Source organism: Cololabis saira, chromosome 8 (assembly GCF_033807715.1).
Source record: "Cololabis saira isolate AMF1-May2022 chromosome 8, fColSai1.1, whole genome shotgun sequence".
NCBI classification, from domain to species: Eukaryota; Metazoa; Chordata; class Actinopteri; order Beloniformes; family Belonidae; genus Cololabis; species Cololabis saira.
Genome location: NC_084594.1, coordinates 7318302 through 7336652, shown reverse-complemented (window position 1 = coordinate 7336652; position 18351 = coordinate 7318302). Strand labels below are relative to the sequence as shown.

Below are 18351 nucleotides of genomic sequence, written 5' to 3'. Positions count from 1 at the left end.
GGGTTTCCCCCAAAGCATTATAGCATAGCATCTCTGTTAGCTTCATTTTTTTTCTGAGGCAAACCCTTAAAAAAACAGTCAGTTTTAATACAAAGCCTCGTGCCAAATGTCACACAGGTTCCTTTATTAACAGAGGTCTGCACAATATCAAAATATATAAAACAAATTAAATAAAAATAAACTGCCTGCATATATAGAATAAAAATGCTTCTTGAATAAAATAAAACAAATATCCCTTTCCTGCATTACAATTAAATTAAAATACACTGTGCAATTAATACAATGTAGACAGTAACAGGCAGACTTTTCCACTGAGGTTGACAGTTGTGCAAATAACAAAACATTTGTGCAAATCTCAAATAAAACATTCAAGTCAATTTGTCACAAAATAAGCTATATCAAAATCGTAAAAAAAAAAAATGTTTTCTTTTTTTAAATAATCGATATAAACGATATTGTCTCGTACCATATCGCGTTTGAAAATATATCGATATATATTAAAATCTCGATACATCGCCCAGCCCTAGTTCAAGTGGATTATTTTGGGTGTTGCAAATAATTTCTAAAACATTACGAACTACTCCGCATAAATGGGGATTAGCCCCTGTAAATCTCAAGTCTGTCTGCAAAAATATTACTGTGCAAATGCTTTACATGACAGAACAAACTCCTACTATTTTAGGAGTTATCAATTCGTTCATTAATTGTTAGATTTTATACTATTAAAAAAAGTAAAACCATCAGGTTTCTAATTTCAAGCATTAGATCGAAAATGTTGTATGTTTTTATTAAAGCCCTTAAGTTAGGTTTTAATATTACTTATTTCAGTATCTATTTAGATCTACATGTGCAAAGAAGGCAGAATTAAACTGTTTATATACTCTATTACTAATTTTACCGCTGACTATATAAATAATACTGTAATGTTGTCTAATTAAAATCGGTTGGCTTAAGCTATCCATACTAGCAAGAAGAGACTTTTTATGAAAATTAATTCACATACCAGAAAAATGAAAGAAAGTAGTAAAAATATTTATAAACAAGCCTGCCTCCTTTACTTGGATGGATGAAATTCCCTGCAGTAAATAAAACTCAACAGCAAAAATCAGAGATAATAAAACGTATTCAGGGCACACAGCTGGTGCGTTTTATTGAAATGATAAAGTGTGTGGAAATGAGGGAAAATGGAGCCACCAGACTGTCAGGATGGGACAGAGAGCGTGACAAATGACAACACTGTATTTAGCTCAGAGAAACGCGAGTTTGAAAGTGACAAAGTGCAATCTAGGATAAGAATAGCACAGCGTAAAACTTTCAGCTGAGTTCATAGCCATGTCTTTTCTTTGAATTTTAAGCCTATTTTGCTCACACTTGCATTGTCTTATCAACGTCCCCAAACCTGGGGATGTTAGAGTTTTAAGGGTTACATTCATATATACACGTAGAGATGCAAAACCCCATTTACTCTTAGTTACATCACCAATTTCCAACTCTACTGTAACTCGTTACATACATGTTCCCCGTTGGTTGCTAAATCAGTCCAAATATCCTCAAAATCTTTAGAGAGAATTAATATTACCCCTACACCCGAACAGGTTAATACGAAGGTTGTCATCACAAGGGCTGAAGAGCAAATATGCTCTGGGTTCATGTTGGCAGAAATAAACTTTGAGTTGCAGGTGAGCCAGTTCGTTTAACTATGATGATGTAATTCGTCCTGACTCTGCTTTTCAACACTTCCTCACACACAGGAAGGACGATGCTGTCAACACTATCTCCTTTTCTTCGCTCGTTCTAAGACCATGTGACACTTAAAATGATAACAACAACTATCAACCAATGATGCAGGAAAAAATGATTCGAATCGAAATTTAACTTGAATATTATTCCAGGCGTAACATTTCACTGCAGAGTATTGCATTTTTCTTTGAAGTAGTGAAATGAAGTGGCAAGAAAAAGTGTGTAAACCCTTTATAATTTACTGGTTTTCTGCATTAAATTGACATTTGGACTCCAGTCCTGCAAACTGCTGATTCTGAGTTTTGTCAAAGTGATTTGTCTCTGGATTCAATTGCTTTATTCAATAGTCCTGTAATTCTTTATTGGATGTGTAAAATAAAGACACAAGAAATTATAATATCAGCATGTTGAGTTTGACTATAATTTCGACTGAGGTGAAAATTGAATCGCATTTTATGGCAAATTACTGCAGAAAACTAGTAAATACTAGAGGGTACTTCACTTGGAGCTCTTGAGATGCATATTAGTCAATAAAATCAAGCATGTTTCATTGTGGTCTTGTCATGTGACCACAAGTACGAGCTGCTGCTGAAGCAGGCGTGTTTTCACACGCACCTTTGCTGCAGGAGTGTGTTCCCTGGTAAAAGGCTCATTCTGCTTGCTATTAGCAGCTCACGGCCTCTCGAAGTGGTGGCAGGCGTCCAGGCTTCTGAGAGTTGGCTCTCTGCACCGCTACACACTGGGACCAAAGTATCTCCTGCTTTCTCTCCCTTTACAGCCTTTTTCTCAGAGATGAACTGTAACCTGCATGTGCTGTCCCAGTTTTAAATGTCTGCCTCAACTCTGAAAGGCACACCGGTTCGGAGGGAAAATCAGTGAGTTGGATGAAATTAGGATTAGATGCAAGGACGGCTTTATAGCATGATGTAATGTCCACAACATTCTTTAGAAACCTACTTTACAAATTGTCCTGATGCACACATTTAAAATGCGTTAACTACTTCTCAAAATTATGCAGGACCTTAGATCTCTAGACAACATTTTCAGTTTGACTAGGGAGGGGTTTCATATAACTACACATTTATTATACATGGTAGGGCTGGGCGATATGGACCAAAAGTCATATCTCGATATTTTCTAGCTAAATGGCGATACTCGATATATATCTCGATATTTTTTCTGTGCCTTAATTGGGGTTTCCCCCAAAGCATTATAGCATAGCATCTCTGTTAGCTTCATTTTTTCTGAGGCAAACCCTTAAAAAAACAGTCAGTTTTAATACAAAGCCTCGTGCCAAATGTCACACAGGTTCCTTTATTAACAGAGGTCTGCACAATATCAAAATGTATAAAACAAATGAAATAAAAATAAACTGCCTGCATATATAGAATAAAAATGCTTCTTGAATAAAATAAAACAAATATCCCTTTCCTGCATAACAATTACATTAAAATACACTGTGCAATTAATACAATGTAGACAGTAACAGGCAGACTTTTCCACTGAGGTTGACAGTTGTGCAAATAACCAAACATTTGTGCAAAACTCAAATAAAACATTCAAGTCAATTTGTCACAAAATAAGCTATATCAAAATCATAAAAAAAAAAAAAAAAAGTTTTTTTTTTTTTTAGAAATCGATATAAACGATATTGTCTCGTACCATATCGCGTTTGAAAATATATCGATATATATTAAAATCTCGATATATCGCCCAGCCCTAATACATGGGGAAAAGACTTGGAAAGTGGAGTTAGGTGAGAAATGTGGGGGTTTAAATTTAAATTATTGTGTGGCAGCATCTTCTGATTATCACACCTACATTTCCAATTTGTAACACAGTTATTGTGAAGTGGGCTAATGGCTGCAACCACCAACATTGTTCCTGGGAGAACCCTGTGTCCAAAAGACTCCAGAGACAGTTAAAAATATTTAGTTCCCCAACATGTTATGGGCTTTGAATCCAGCTGATTTATTTTTATCAGATTGATTGTGGGATATGTAAATTCTCTTTTATAGCACACCCTGGAAGGCTGAATTTCTGCATTTCAAGTCCATCATGACAATATAAAAAGATGTTTTTGTAAACCCCTTCATTTTGTGTAACAACCTTTTTTCTTTCTTTTTGTTTTCATATTTGCTTTGAACAAAATCAAGTTCTTTTCTGACTGGTAAAAAAAAAAAGAGAAAGAAACCTACTACTTTGTCAGCATAATTGAAGTATCTATTAATTGATATTTCTTTCCAAACTAATATTAATTTTACTCTTTGCTTTGTTCATTTCCAAGAAAAATGATGCGGCCATGAGTGTCTAAAGCTTGATGCTCGTCCTCCTCTTATCTTTACTAAAGAGGAAGGAAAAATACATTAAGGTAGCAGGTTAAACCTTTTTTTAAACGCTGCTGGTGGCGAATCACATCAGCTGGTGTTTATAAGCGAATAATCTGCCTTCAAGCTGAACAAAATTAAACTTGGCTGCTTTCTTTTTTCTCTCTGCCTTTAGTGTCTGTACTCTCCCCGAAGTGCTCAGTGAGGGAAAAAGCTTAGCCGCTTCATAGCGCTGTGCAGGAATGTTCCTCTGGTATGCCAACAGAGTATATCTGCCTCTCTGTAACCGATCTGTTCATAACCCTGCAGATGAGCTCCGATTCATATCAATAATTTATGTTTACTAGGTTAATATTATTAAGCAGTTCCTTTAGTATCAGGCTTAGGGCTGGGGATCGATTCAAATGTCAGGAATCAATTCGATTATGAATTTAAGATTCAGAATCAATTATCACGATTTGATTTGATTTGATCCTATATCGATTTGGGTTAGTGTTATTAAAAAGGTTTGGACAGGAGATCTTGTTGATGTTGCAATATTTCACTTCCGCTTGCCGTCGTTTCTGAATCCGAAATGGCCCCAGAAACGAGATTTAAGCCTTTCAGGAGATTTCAAAACTGGCGCTACTCTTTGACATCATGTTCATTGTTTGATAAATTTACATCACGCGTCTGCAGGAATTAAATAATGTGAGAACTGGCATTAAAGTTCCCCCAGGCCAAAATGTAATGATAAAAAAAACGATCTTTAGACATGCAAATCGAATTTTAGGAATCGACAATCGATTTTTATTTATTTTATTTATTTTTTTCCCAACATAGGCTTAATTTTTTTTTTTTTTTTTTTTTGGATTGAGTAGACTGTAACTCAGTGTTTTCTAGATAGAAAAAAAACCCTAACACAAAACTAACATTAAAGTTAAATACGGGATCCAACGAAGTGATAAGTGACTCAGATCCATGATGTTGTCCAAAATACTCTCGATCAGGACATTTCTAGTTTTCAGTCACTTGAACAAAGACTTGCACCCTCTATCATTACATTATGTGGTACCAGATAAGATTCACTGGCGTGTCATTCAGTAGGGCTGCACGATTCTGGACAAAATGAGAATCACGATTTTTTTTCTTAGAATTGAGATCACGATTCTCTCACGATTTTTTTCCAATATAAAATTTATTGCACTTATTACTTTAACTTTGCAACAGCTGAACAAAAATATAATAACAATAAACATCTCTTGTCGTCTTTACACAAACCTTTGAATAATTTAAACAATAATAACAATTTTGAACAATATTTGTTCCTCCCTGAGTTGAACACCCTTTCAGAAAGGGGACTTGTAACAGATCCTGTAGTTCTGAGGCAACAAATTATTCCTCTGGCTGCTTTTTGCTGTAACAGCTGACATTGAACATAAAAACAATAAACATCTCTCTTGTCTTTAAATAATTTTAACAATAACAATTTTAACAATATTTATGTGCAATATGTCTCAGGTGATGAGAAAGGTAGATGTTTCTCCAAATGTAATCCACAATCATTAACAAAATATAACAAACATGACAACATGATAGTTGACCATGACAGGACTACAACAACCTAGAACATAGGCCTAGTCCTTTTTTTATGCAGCCATCTTTAAAAAAAAAAAAAAAAATCGCTTTTTAAATCGTCGTCATTTGGAAATGAGATTGCGTTCAAGCATGAATCGTGATCGATATTTTTTAACGATTAATCGTGCAGCCCTATCATTCAGGCATTTGTGAAATTAGCTTTTCAGTACTGTAACTTCTGAACGATTGGTGAAATTAAAAAAACGAAACTGTTTCGGAAAAGTAGAAAATTAAAGCTTTCTGATGGTGTATGGAGCGATACACTGGATGATAAATGTACGCTGAGTGAGGCGAGATCGACATGCAGCTATGACTAGTCGGAGGAAGCGAAGGATGACGACAGCGGACGTTGCTGAGGGAACAGTAAGTGTACTTCAGAAAAAAAGTTGTCAACCATCTGAATAGCAGATGACAATATCAGCTTTAACGTTTTTAAAACGATTGCTTTAGCTATTATATTGACTGCCGTCATTAAAAGACTCACGCCGCTGCTGTCCCTTCTGCATGCTTTTTCATACCAATCATAACACGGATCCTTTAGTGTGGAAGATTGATTGATATGATACCGGGGGAAATGTCCGGCCTCGTTGCCTATTTAGCGGTGTGACCAATCCTTTAACATCCATCCTTCAAAGGGCTCTTTAATATTTTGTTATCAGCAGTCATTAACACAAATGTTATGGCTTCTTGGTTAAAAATGTATCATTCGACTTGGCTTCCTGGCTTTGGTCATTTCTGATTTTCTTTTCTTTTTTTTTCCTTTTTTTTTGTATAGCATTTGTTTTATATTTACACAATCTTCGTTATTCTTAATGTAACCTCTTATTTGTGACTTTTTCCATTTAAAAATAATGCACAGAAATGTTATGAGGGAAAGAATAAGTAAAACTACATCTTACTACGTCAATTTTGCGTCAGTGCCTTCAGGCTGGTCATGAGTTCATGAACATGTTAAGCCTCTGAAAGTGAGAAATGTGTCCAGACAGCCTCCCCAACCCTTTTTCTTTACTTTTTAAAATTTTGTTAATCATCCCACATGCAGTTATTTCTTATTTGAAGAGTCAGCATGTCAGAATAGCCCGTTCCCTCACAGCAGAGTCACAGATTTGAACCTGCTGGATCAATGGCTCCGATGCACAATGTTGTCAAAGATATGAAGCCTGAAGCGTTTCTTTTAATGGTAATTGTTTTTTGAAGATAAATTTGAACAATTTATCTATATGTGATTGCAATTATATATCTTAGAAAAGGCTGTAAATATCTTCAGCAACAGATCTGAAATACTGGATCCAACGATGAAAACCGCATTTACTGTAAAAGTGCAGCTCGTACATGGTCATACAAAGAGAAGACATCCACAGTTAACAAAAACAAATAACGTATTTTCCGCACTATAAGGCGCACTTATAATCCTTAATTTTTCTCAAAAATCGGCAGTGCACTCTATCATCAGCTCTATCATCTTTATCATCATCATCACCTTATGTAGGTACACTGCGCTCAAAAATCTGTAAAAATGTTTTAGTGCGACTTCTGTAAGTGACGAAGCCGGTCCACTTGGTTGTTGGACTATTCCCAGCTGACACGGGGGACGTTGTCAATTTTCAAATCTATATCATAATCCAACTATAATTAAATGTAAGAATACAATGTTGTTCCAACCTCACACTAACTTCAGGTTTCTGCTATCGCTGGCAACGATGAACCAGAGAACAGGACGTAGTATAACGCTTACCTCCGCAACGTTTTATTTGTGGAAGACGAATTATTTAAAATGTGAGTTTATTTTCCTGTTTTAGTTACAACTGAACGATATTCTGACTTATTGTGAACGAGTTGAATAAAGTTTTTTGTTTTTTTGTTGTTTTGCTTTATATATATTTTATCATGCACCTTATAACTCTGTGCGACTTATGATCCGCAAAATATGCTGGTTAATGCATGAGCCAAAGCTGCATGGTGTTGAATTTAAGTATTTACTTTAACCTTCTGCACAGACTTATAATGAACTAATAAAACATAAGCATCTAATTTCATTCTGCATTTATTGAAATAGTAATTCTCTTAGAGGATATTGTCCTTCACAGGTCAGAGTTAATTTAGGATGCAAGAGAGGTGTTCATCCTCCTCCAAGGTGGTGTTATTTATAGTTGTGGTAAACGTTCAGTGGGGTTTTTTTCAGCGCTTCTGAGAGTTCGGTCGTATGACTGATAGTTCCTCCTATTGCGTGAGTGTGTGTGTGTTTTTTGTCCTAACCAAACTGATGTCATGTGTCCTCCTCCTGACTGTCTAAGTGGTTGTTGTGCCTGTTGGCTGCCAGCTGATGGCTTTCATTGTTTTCAGAGGTTTTCTGAGGCTGGACCATTTAAAAAAAACTCCATTCCTTTAACTGACACTGGGGAAAGAGAGAGAGAGAGAGACGGAGAGAACGGGAGAGAACTAGACTGGTGCATTGAGAGATAAAGACGTACAGTGTTTTCTATAGAAATGTTGTCAGTGGGTGGAAACGTTGGAATGTTGGTTGAGAAGCTGGAAATGCAGTTTAAAATAAGCAGTCCTGTGTATTTCTCTAATCCTTTTAAAAGAGAGATGCTTAGTTATTCATTTCATGGTTAAAACCTCAAACAAGGAGACTTGCGCCTTTGCAGATGGCGTTAGACTGTTATTTATTGATACATGAATGTTAACAAGGATGCAGATCAGTCACTAGTTATTAAAGTTAAGCAGTGGGACGACTGCAGAGACAGACACATACTGTACAGATGGGAATTCACATTAGTATTTGTGACGTTTGAGTACCAGTAGTGGCTTTAAAACTGACCGTTAACATCCAGATTCTTGTAATGATTGCTTATGCTTTTATTTATGTTTTATTAGTTCATTATTCAGGAACGTAGATTGTATTTATCTGTAGAAGTACTGGTAGTAGTTGCTGGACCTTTGAAAAAAACGACACATTGGTTCATAATTTTTGATTAAATGTGAAATCGGCAGATCTCTTTTTTTTTTTTTTTTTGAAGAGCCAGTCCTCCTTTCAACATAAAATTTGAAATTTGAATATAACGTTTTTGTTGTTGTTGCTTTTTTTCTGTATGTTTTGAATTTGTTTTAAAATTTTATATTTTTTTCCTTATGTGTTCGACATAAACAATTCAATCAATCAATCAAATTCTCAATCAGTGCACACATGGGGACAGGTTTGTTGGTTCCCTTCCACTAGAGTTAAGTTGCTTTCGTCAACAAAAATTATGACTAAATATTGTCGTCATCGAACCTTTATCACCTGAGGAAAACGAGACGGGCGCAACGAAAATGCTGGTAATGTGGCGATAGGGCTGGGCGATATATCGAGATTTTAATATATGTCGATATATTTTCAAACACGACATGGTACAAGACAATATCGTTTATATCGATTTAAAAAAAAAAAAAAAAATTTTTTTTTTTTAAATGATTTTGATATAGCTTATTTTGTGACAAATTGACTTGAATGTTTTATTTGAGATTTGCACAAATGTTTTGTTATTTGCACAACTGTCAACCTCAGTGGAAAAGTCTGCCTGTTACTGTCTACATTGTATTAATTGCACAGTGTATTTTAATTTAATTGTTATGCAGGAAAGGGATATTTGTTTTATTTTATTCAAGAAGCATTTTTATTCTATATATGCAGGCAGTTTATTTTTATTTCATTTGTTTTATACATTTTGATATTGTGCAGACCTCTGTTAATAAAGGAACCTGTGTGACATTTGGCACGAGGCTTTGTATTAAAACTTTTTTAAGGGTTTGCCTCAGAAAAAAATGTAGCTAACAGAGATGCTATGCTATAATGCTTTGGGGGAAACCCCAATTAAGGCACAGAAAAAATATTGAGATATATATCGAGTATCGCCATTTAGCTAGAAAATATCGAGATATGACTTTTGGTCCATATCGCCCAGCCCTATGTGGCGATAACGATAATTAAATATATAATGCAATATTGTAGACAAATAAAAACAAGACTGAAATGTAGATTACAAAATAAAAACTCTACTAAAATGTGTCTTTTTCGTTGACTAAAACGAGACGAAATGTTCTACCAAAGATCCTTAATGTCCATGTTTTCAGTAGTTTCTCTGGTTTAATGTCCATGTTTTCAGTAGTTTCTCTGGTTTAATGTCCATGTTTTCAGTAGTTTCTCTGGTTTAATGTCCATGTTTTCAGTAGTTTCCTCTGGTTTAATGTCCATGTTTTCAGTAGTTTCTCTGGTTTAATGTCCATGTTTTCAGTAGTTTCTCTGGTTTAGTTCTGCTGGGTGACGTTAGTCCTCAATCCCAGTCGCTGCAGCAGGAATCAGATCCAGAAGATGCAGCTGCAGAGTTAGAGGCTGATGCCGTTAACGCAGAGATCTAGGTTCACGTCCATTAAAAACAAAGTTACAGAGAGAAACGTGGGGATCTGCTCTGGGGCTGGAGAAGAAGAAGAACCAACTTTGGATACACTTTCCTACATAGACGTGGAAAAGAAAACCCAATGTGTCGTCGAAAAAGAAAAAGATGGGGAGAAATGTGGAAAAATAAATATGTTGTCAACTCAAATTAGAGTCTTCTGTATCTGGAATGAATGTATTCTTGAGTCTATAAGGTAACAATAATATAATAATAAGATAACCTTGTTTGAATTGTAAAACGGGTTTGGCTAAATACAATCTTTGACTAAAACGAGACTAAAATGGTCCTGGACAATTCCGACTAAAATAAGACGACTGAAACTTGACACGACTAAAAGGAGTATGAACGTGACTAAAACTAATAAACACAACACTACACTAGAGACAAACCCACTTAAATAAATCAAACCTGACAAAGGTATAATAATTAATAGTAATTTACTACAAGTTGTGAATATCAGTCATTTCTTTTGAATTGTGCAGCAAAACAGAACAGCATAAAAAAACACACACACTTGCCTTAATGAAGTAGTTTGTACAACAGAAAAGAGAGAACTATTTGACCATATGGACATGTTTAACTCAAGTGTAGTCGGTCAGTCTGACTATTTAAAGGATGAAATGTAGTCACCCTGCTGTTTGGCGTCACGCTGTGCCCCACTGAAAGCAAAGGAGAGCGTTTTCTGAGGAGATCAGGAGGAATATATTAGACATGTTTAAGTGTAAATCCTTAAAAGCATCTCACGTGACTACGGCTCCAGATTTCATTCACAAGTGTGTGTGGTCCAGAGCACTGAGGCCAACCTCCCCGGACCTGAATGCGAGAGGAAAGTTGATGACGATTGGAAGAGACGGATAATATGAACGGTTGCTAAAGAGCCCAGAACAACTTCCAGAGAGGTTCAAGGTGAACTCCAAGGAGGAAGTACATTGGTGTCAGATCGCACCATCCATCACTGTTTGGGCAGCCAAGCAAGACATCGCTTGTAAAAATAAATCATCAAAAAGCCTGGATGGAATTTAATGAGCAACGACGAGCCACAAACGCCCTTTGGACAGTTGAGAAAAAACTTCACCTCATCACCTCTGTGTTCACAGATGCAAAAATTAATCATTTAAAAAAAACTGTCTTGTGTAAAACATGGGGGAGGCTTGGTTATGTTTTGGTTCTGCTTTGCTCCCTGACACGGTGTCTGACAGAGTGACACAATGCAATAAAATATAAAAACTATCAAAGCATACTGGAATTAAAAACTATAAGCTCCTGTCCAAATTCTATTGAATATAGAGTTGTGTGAAAAAGTGTTTGCCCCCTTCCCTGATTACTTATTTTTTTTTTTGCATGTTAGCCACACTTAAATGTTTCAGATCCTCAAATTAATTTAAATATTAGACAAAGAGAACACAAGTAAAGACAAAATGCAGTTTTTATATTAAGGTTTTTATTATTAAGAGGAATTATTAAAGGAGCTTGAGGCCGGATTGTGGCAAGATTTATGAAAAAAATCCGTATACAATTTAAGTTTTCTAGTAATAATGTCAGATGAAGCGTTCCAAACCCAAAAGAATGAGCCCTCTAGTGCAGGGGTCGGCAACCCGCGGCTCCAGAGCCGCATGCGGCTCTTTAGCGCCACCCTAGTGGCTCCCTGGAGCTTTTTCAAAAATGTTTGACCTCTTTTTTTCTTCTTTTTTTTCTTCTTTTTTCTCTTCTTTTTTCTTCTTTTTTTCTTTCTTTTTCCTTTCCTTTTTAATCTCGACATTTCGACTTTTTTCTCTAAATTTTGACTTTTTTCTTGACATTTCGACTTTTTTTCTCAACATTTTGACTTTTTTCACAAAATTTTGACTATTTCCTCGATATTTCGACTTTTGTCTCAACATTTTGACTTTTTTCTCGAAATGTTGGCTTTTTTCCACATTTCCATTTTTTTCTCCTTTTTTTTCTTTCTTTTTCCTTTTTTAATCTCGACATTTCGACTCTTTTCTCGACATTTCGACTTTTTCTCAAGATTGTACTTCAACATTAATCATGACATTTCGACTTTTTTCCTCGACATTTCGACTTTTTTATTGAAGTGCATAATGAAAAAAAACAATCTTCCCCCAGTTATAACTAATATAGAAACATGTAGCATGTGTTGTCTTCATTCTAAGGCTTATACAAGACTTTTCATTTTTTGCGGCTCCAGACATATTTGTTTTTTGTGTTTTTGGTCCAATATGGCTCTTTCAACATTTTGGGTTGCCGACCCCTGCTCTAGTGTATCTCTCCGTTGCCTTGAACAGGCTGTGTGCTGCAAAATGTGCTGCAATTCGGTCCCGAATTTCCCGCGCTGGGCTGCGGATGTGACGTCACATGACGCTGCATGTGCGTTCTCCCCGTTCTCCCGTGCCGGCTTCGCTGTTGGCTGCAGTACCCCCGACGGCCGTCTCATTTCTTAAAAGGAGCCTCAAGCTCCTTTAAGTGTGAAAAAATTATTTCGTCTTTGGTCAACGAAAATGAAGACACATTTTAGCAGAGTTTTTATTTTGTAATCTACATTTTAGTCTCGTTTTTATTCCTCTACGATATTGCATTATATATTGTCGTTATCGTCACATGACCATTATTTTCGTCTCGTCTCTTTTTCCTCAGGTGATAAAGGTTAATTGACGACGATATTTAGTCATAATTTTTGTTGACGAAAGCAACTTTAGTTCTAAGTGTTGGCCATTAAAATCCTGATCAAAAATGGAGAGGTGGGAAGCCCCAGATTTATTACACGACCCGTCCACCAGCCGCCTCCGGGCCGTTAAACCTGCAGCCGGCTGCTCGCAGATGGATGATGTCATATTTCTAGTGTGTCAAAGCTTGCATGTGGCACTACTGTTGATGTACGAGTGTGTGTGTGAGTGAGTGTGTTGTTGCTAGGTGAAAAGCTCTATAGTTAGGTCCATCCCTCACTCACTCTGGGTTACCATGGGGACAGGAGGTAGTTGTGTGTTCTCTGTGTGTGTGTGTGGGGGGTAAAGCCATCATGAGATGTGAATTGGTAGCGTTTGAGAGCATTCGGATGATCAGAGACCAGTGAACGAGTCGATGTGGGCATCATTCTGTTGCCGTCTGTCTTTTTTGTGTTTTGTTTTTTTTTCCTCCTCCATTCCCTTCTTCCTCTCCTCAGTCTGATGTCTTTTTTGTGTTTTGGTTTTTTTCCGCCTTCATTCCCTTCTTCCTCTCCTCAGTCTGTGGTCTATTTTGCGGAGGGGGCGGTGCTCAGGGTTACAGTCATGAAGAAGAGCTGATGAATGAAACTGGTGGAACATCAGACAGACAAGCCTCAGGCATCCAGATCAGATATCTAACTGTGTGTTTGTGTGTTCTGTCATGTAAATGTATTTTCTTGTGTGTCAGGCTTGTATTCAAATATTAACTTAAAGTCCTTGGTCTTGATTTTGCACTTAGATTGTTTTAACTAGTTTTCTTTGATTGGTTTTTGTGTTTGCTTGGGCATAAGAATCACACAGTCATTGATCTTTTTTAGTTATTTTCCTGCAGTAGTGATCGTTGTTGTCATTGTTGTCCTGACTGTGTCTAAATGGTGTGAAATCTTGATTTTCTGTCAGTATCATCGCTTCGTTCTAGACGATAACCACAAGATTAAGTTATAAAATACAGATAATGATACAGCCTTGAGAGGTGGAAAGCAGTGTGAGTCTTTTATGAATGGAAAACTATCAACCAGCCTCTGTTAACAACTAGAGAAAATTAGGTTTTGTTGACCACAATTATTAATCATGGCCAGAAATTGAAAAGGCAGGGCAATTGATTGCTCGCTGGATGGGTCGTTTATTTGTTCATTTATTTTGTTTGCACCCCCCAGCTACATTTTCTTTTACAAAGATGATCAACTGAAAAACTATGCAGGAAACATTTAGCTGCATTAACTTTTTTCTGAAGTCATAACAATGCCTTTGTGTTTATATCCTTTTAGATTCAAATAAGCTGTTTGCTCTGCAGTTACTTTGGTTACGTGTTGTCATTGTAAACCATACCTGTCCTGTTTTTGTTTCAGTTCTACCTGCAGGACACTAAAAGCAGCAATGGCACGTTCATCAACAGCCAGAGGTTGAGCCGCGGCTCGGAGGAAAGTCCGCCCTGCGAGGTCCTGTCCGGTGACATCATTCAGTTCGGGGTTGATGTCACCGAGAACTCCCGCAAAGGTTGGTGCATATATTGCAATTGCCCCTCGGGGATAAATAAAGTTTATCTGAATCTGAATTAGGGATGCAAATTATCGATTATTTCATTAATTGATAGTTGATAACCTTATCGATCGATCATCGATTAGTTGATAAGCGGCGTTTTTCCCCCATCTGAGATACAAACATAATTTTTTTTGCTTATATAAAATACAAAGGACATTTTAATGTATTCCTTAATCAAATATTTATTTTATACAAAAGTAACAAAAAGACATTTTTGTACCACAAGGAATATAATATAAAGTGCACTTCAAGGCTATTAGTAGTAGCAGCAGCCATAATAGTGTCATTTGTGTCAAGCAAATTTTAAGTTCTAGTTACGTTTTAAGTTAGAGTTTTGGCAGTGTTCAAAATAAAATTATGAGACCTGCTGTATTGGAGCACATTTTCTTTAAGTTAAAACTGTAGCGGGGACAGATGTTTAGAGAAACCTATGTATGTACCGGGTGAAGGCTGATTTATGGTTCCGCGTTACAACAACGCAGAGCCTACGCCGTAGGCTACGGCGGCGGCTCTGCGTCGATTTAAGGCGGAACCATAATTCAGGCTTTTCATGTCGGAGAACAACCAGAAGAATATAGAGTGGATTAAAAATAAAAGTTAAGCACAGAGCTACATGTGTCTCCCGTCTGGGCCGTTGCAGACTCATTGCCTGAGCATGATATTACTAAAACCAAACATATCCGCCGTCTCTTTCTTCTGTGCGCGCCGCGGCGGCAGCGTGTTGTGTCGCATTAAATGTGGTCCGGGCGTAATACCAGCTGGTGAAATTAAACGAAAAAAAAAAATAAATAAATAAATAGATTAATTGTAATCGTTAATTTTAATCGGGTAATTTCATAACGGCAATTAATTTAATTAATTATTAACATCCCTAATCTGAATCTAGATGATATAAATAGAAGGAATATAAAACACTGCAAGAACAATGTTTGCATCGGTTTAGCTTTTGTTCCAGGGTGAGAACGATGCACAAACAACACTGAAAGTGCATTTTTACAACATTCTAGGGTGGCCTTGAGCTAATTTTGCTAAGGTCATACAACACAACAGCTTTGTGTTAGATGCTTAGTCTAGTTTACATATAAGGTCAGATTTTCAGCTCTATATACAAGCAGCCCTACAACCTGCATTTAAACCGGTTTCATGTGAGCCTGAATGCTCATCAAAACCTTGTTTTCCTACCAGACATAAGTTAATTGGCTCAACACAAATATAAAGTACCGTATTTTCCGGACTATAAGTCGCGTTTTTTCTCAGTTTGGCCAGGGGTGCGACTTGTACTCTGGAGCGACTTATGTGTGAAATTATTAACACATTATTACCAGTATATCATTTCATATGTTATTTTCACACTAAACGGCAAGATGGCGCTCTAGGAAGCGCTGCATCTTCTACCTCCGGAGTTAGCGGAGTTGTTTAAAAGTGACACCGAGGATGAAGATTTCATTGGATTTAAGTTATTTGGAGTGACACGGATGGTTTGGTAAACTTCTTAGCATGTTATTTATGCTAGTTATCTGAATAACTCTTAATATGTTATGTTAACATACCAGCCACGTTCTCAGTTGTGTCACGTAACGTAAGCAAACCGTACCATTTATTGAGCCTGTTGTTGCTTCTATTCTATTTTTATTATAAATTGCCTTCCAAAATGACATGTCTGTTCTCGGTGTTGGATTTTATAAAATAAATCTCGCCCAAAAATGCTACATATACTCCAGTGCGACTTATATATGTATTTTTCTTCTTTATTATGCATTTTATGGATGGTGCGACTTATAGGCCTGAAAATACGGTAACTCATAAACGCTATGTTTTTACACTGTTGGGAAACGCTTCACCCTCAAATACCTATTTAATATTCAAAATGAGTTGGTTATAATGAATTCAAACATTCACCCGTGTCCATGTGACGCTTGTTGCACCTAGATTTTTACATATTTCTTTAAGCTCTGAGAACAGTGTGTGCACCTCAGTCCCATTAGTCATGACCTCAGTGTGAGAAGTGCCAAACATCACAGCTGTTTTTCAAACACAAGTACTTTTATCAAGCAGTTATTTATGGGAACCAAGGGGGGACGGCTCTGAGGTGGATCACGGCCGAAGCACAAAGCTTAACATCCTCGGATAGCTGGCATTGTTTTGTTTATGTGAAGCCAGTCTGATTCACTTGCCGTAGAAATCAGGATAAAAATGTAAAGCTGGCGGCAGACGGCGTCCCAGGAGCAGCCCTGCTGCAACTCTATAGCAAATAATTAGACTTGAAAGTCACGCATCTTCTCTCAGGTGAAAGTTATGCGCCCCCACATCACACAACCTTCAATTACAGTACAAGCATCTACAGGCATCACTGCCAGACTCAGGTTTAGGCTGCTGTTTATGACCTATGCTCTTTTTAAGCTGTTGAATGAATGTTTTGTTCAGGACTCATCTCAGAGCCCCCTGATCGCAGACGTGATGTGTACTAATGCCAACGAGTCCTACAGGGAAGTACCTTATTAACATACCTGTATGTTTCTGTCCTCAGTCACTCATGGCTGCATTGTATCAACAATCAAACTCTTCCTACCTGATGGGATGGAGGCCCGGCGACGAAGCGAGTAAGTATTGCCATTAGTCAATGAGGCTATACTCATGAAATTAGGGCTGTGCGATTAATCGATTTTAAATCTAAATCGGATTTATTAATCACAATCGATGTTAAAAAAAGGAAAATCGGAAAATCGATTTTCCTTTTTTGCAGCTGGCTGCATTACAGACAGAGCTCGTCTAGTCATCTTTGTTTGGTCAAGAAAATTGTAAATGTTGTCACTTTACTAAACTCAAGGAGGATTTACAGTATCTTTCAATTGCACTTCATTCCCAATAGGGACATTTGTTTGCTATTTTTCTTTAAAAATAAAGATAAAATATTTGAAACAATTTATTCCATTGTCTTTTGTAGTTTTACCAAAAAAATTGAAATCGATATCGAAAATCGGGTTTTCAGAGAAAAAAATCTGGATTTTATTTTTGTCCAAAATCGCCCAGCCCTACATGAAATGCAACATTATATTTGAATAGAATCAAGTTATAAAAGGTTTAAATGGTTCTTCAGCTGGTGTTGGTGATGTCAGCAATGCCTCCAGTGCTCAGAAACACACACACACTCAACAGCGGTGATGCGATCATGGTCAGTCTTGTAGTTAAGAAGAGACTGTAAAAAAGAAGTGAGGAAATAATGGGTGGGTTTTTCTTGTCTGAGTAAGACTGTTTGAAGATGTTTGTTGGTCTCGTGGTGTTTTGATGTTTACACTGATTGATAGTGAAACATCAAGTGTGTTGAATGTGTGTACAGTGTAATGGGAAGTAAGTGACTAGCTGCCAACCGAGCAGGGAACTTCCTACGGCACCAGGAGTCCCACCTGTCTGTGTGTTTGGCTGTTGTTGATAACACGTGATGCATGTCCACATGTGATCGTGGTGGGAGCTGCCATCTGCTGCCCCTGGGCTAAAGTTGCTTTCGTCAACGAAAATTATGATTAAATATCGTCATCAACAAACCTTTATCACCTGAGGAAAACGAGACGAGACGCAACGAAAATGCTGGTCATATGACAATAGCGATAATTAAATATATAATGCAATATCGTAGAGGAATAAAAACCAGACTAAAATGTAGATTACAAAATAAAAACTCTAAAATGTGTCTTCATTTTCGTTGACCAAAACGAGATGAAATGTTCTACCAAAGATCCTTAACGTCCATGTTTTCAGTAGTTTCTCTGGTTTAATGTCCATGTTTTCAGTAGTTTCTCTGGTTTAATGTCCATGTTTTCAGTAGTTTCTCTGGTTTAATGTCCATGTTTTCAGTAGTTTCTCTGGTTTAATGTCCATGTTTTCAGTAGTTTCTCTGGTTTAATGTCCATGTTTTCAGTAGTTTCTCTGGTTTAATGTCCATGTTTTCAGTAGTTTCTCTGGTTTAATGTCCATGTTTTCAGTAGTTTC

The 18351-nt window shown here is 36.8% G+C and overlaps 1 protein-coding gene across 4 annotated transcripts in view; it reads left to right on the top strand.

The window, feature by feature from the left end:
- Positions 1–18351, top strand: part of LOC133448269 (sarcolemmal membrane-associated protein-like) — a 76758-nt gene that overhangs the window by 10846 nt on the left and 47561 nt on the right. For all 4 annotated transcript variants that reach the window (XM_061726644.1, XM_061726643.1, XM_061726641.1 and 1 more), the window contains exons 2-3: positions 14172–14319; positions 16892–16964. In XM_061726644.1, the coding sequence (XP_061582628.1) occupies positions 14172–14319; positions 16892–16964 (221 nt within the window). The remainder of the gene's footprint in view (positions 1–14171; positions 14320–16891; positions 16965–18351) is intronic.